At 44.1% G+C, this 1,589-nt stretch overlaps 1 protein-coding gene across 1 annotated transcript; it reads left to right on the top strand.

Annotated features, from left to right (window-relative positions):
* Nucleotides 1-407: 407 nt before the first annotated feature.
* LOC105559601 lies at nt 408-1,188 on the top strand (the record flags this gene model as incomplete). The annotated part of the gene is made up of 1 exon (XM_012008023.1): nt 408-1,188. A coding segment is annotated over one exon (781 nt), but the record flags the coding sequence as incomplete, so codon positions are not given.
* Nucleotides 1,189-1,589: the final 401 nt, after the last annotated feature.

The following is a 1,589-nucleotide window of genomic DNA, read 5'->3' as shown; positions in this document are numbered from 1 at the left end:
AAATTTTCTCTTGAATATCTCAAAAAGTACTAGGCAAATAAAAAAATGTTTCAGACAAAAGTTGTTCATATTATTTAGTAGAATAAGATAGTATAATAAACAATAGAGAGTTCCATTTAAAAAAATGACAGCGACCTCCATATAACTATAAAAAATTTATTGTTTCGAAAATTTATTTTTTCATTATATAGCCCTTTTAAAACCGTATAACTTTTGCCTGAAACATTTTTCTCTAAAATGTTCTATTTCCGAAATAAAGGGGCTGTACGGGTGGTCTGAAGCACCCTGTATACGGAGTGGAAGGAATTTGTTCGACAATTAGAATCAATAAATCACTTCACCTTTGAACGTAAATTGCTAATAAATTACTATCGTGACGTTCAAATACACGGATTCTGTGATGCCAGTAGTGTCGGCTACGGTGCATGCCTGTATGTTCGATCTAGCAGGGAAATTGAGACTACGATTGTCAGATTAGCATGCGCCAAATCCAGAGTTGTGCCGTTAAAACCTATTACTATTCCGCGTTTAGAACTCTGTGGTGCATTAGTATTGGCGCAATTATATCGGGAAGCAAGCGCTATATTGAACGTTACACCTAACCGAGTCATTTTCTGGTGCGATTCGACCATCGTTTTGCATTGGATAAAAACGCTGCCTCATCTCCTTAAGACGTTCATAGCAAACCGAGTCACAGAAATTCAGAACATCACTGGTTCCAACGTATGGCGGCACGTCCAGTCAGAAGACAATCCGGCGGATGCGTTATCAAGAGGTCAGTTGCCTCATACTTTTTTGCGAAACAAAATGTGGCTTACGGGACCCTCGTGGTTAGTCGAGGACGAGAGCGAGTGGCCCAATGAGATCATGCAAACAGACATCGAAATAACGGAATTAAAGAAAAACACCTGTTTAATAGCGGCGACCCACGATACCGGGATTCTCACCAAATACTCTTCCTACTCTGAATTGCTCAGAATCATCGCGTATTGCCTCCGTTTTCGCCGTACCATTAAGTCTACCGGCTCATTATCCGCAAGCGAGATTATTGAGGCTGAACAGCGAATATTAAGGATTCTTCAAGCGTCTCAATTTGCCAACGAAATCAAGGAACTCAAACTTAGGGGTTCAACGAATAAGAGCAAAATCACTGTTGCGTACATCATCGTGCACGATAGTCAAACATGACAATAAAAAACGAACACGATCACGTACACTTCACCACGCAGGTAGACTGGTCGGATCGCTTCAAAGATCAATCGATACTTTGAGGGAAACCGCGGTAATTGTCGAGGGGGGTCCGTTAGGGCCGTCAGTAGAGTCGCGGCGACTTCAGTCGCGCGGCGACATAATGGATCCGCGGCGGCTTCAGTCGCGCGGCGGCATGATTCATACGAGTAGAGTCGTCTAGCGGCGACATCGATGTCGACGGCGCGGTCTGGGCGGCGCGACGCTTTGTTTCAACGGAATCGCGGAAGACGGTAACATCCGTCGCGACCGGGGTCGGCGGACTGTTTGATTCGGATCCGACCAATGAAAATTAGGAAAACAAGGATTGACGAGTATAAAAGGGACCTCGTCCATGGGAC

This window comes from Vollenhovia emeryi, unplaced genomic scaffold, assembly GCF_000949405.1.
Source record: "Vollenhovia emeryi isolate VEMERY1.0 unplaced genomic scaffold, V.emery_V1.0 DF946502.1, whole genome shotgun sequence".
In the NCBI taxonomy this organism is placed as follows: Eukaryota; Metazoa; Arthropoda; class Insecta; order Hymenoptera; family Formicidae; genus Vollenhovia; species Vollenhovia emeryi.
This window is presented reverse-complemented; position numbering and strand designations above follow the sequence as displayed.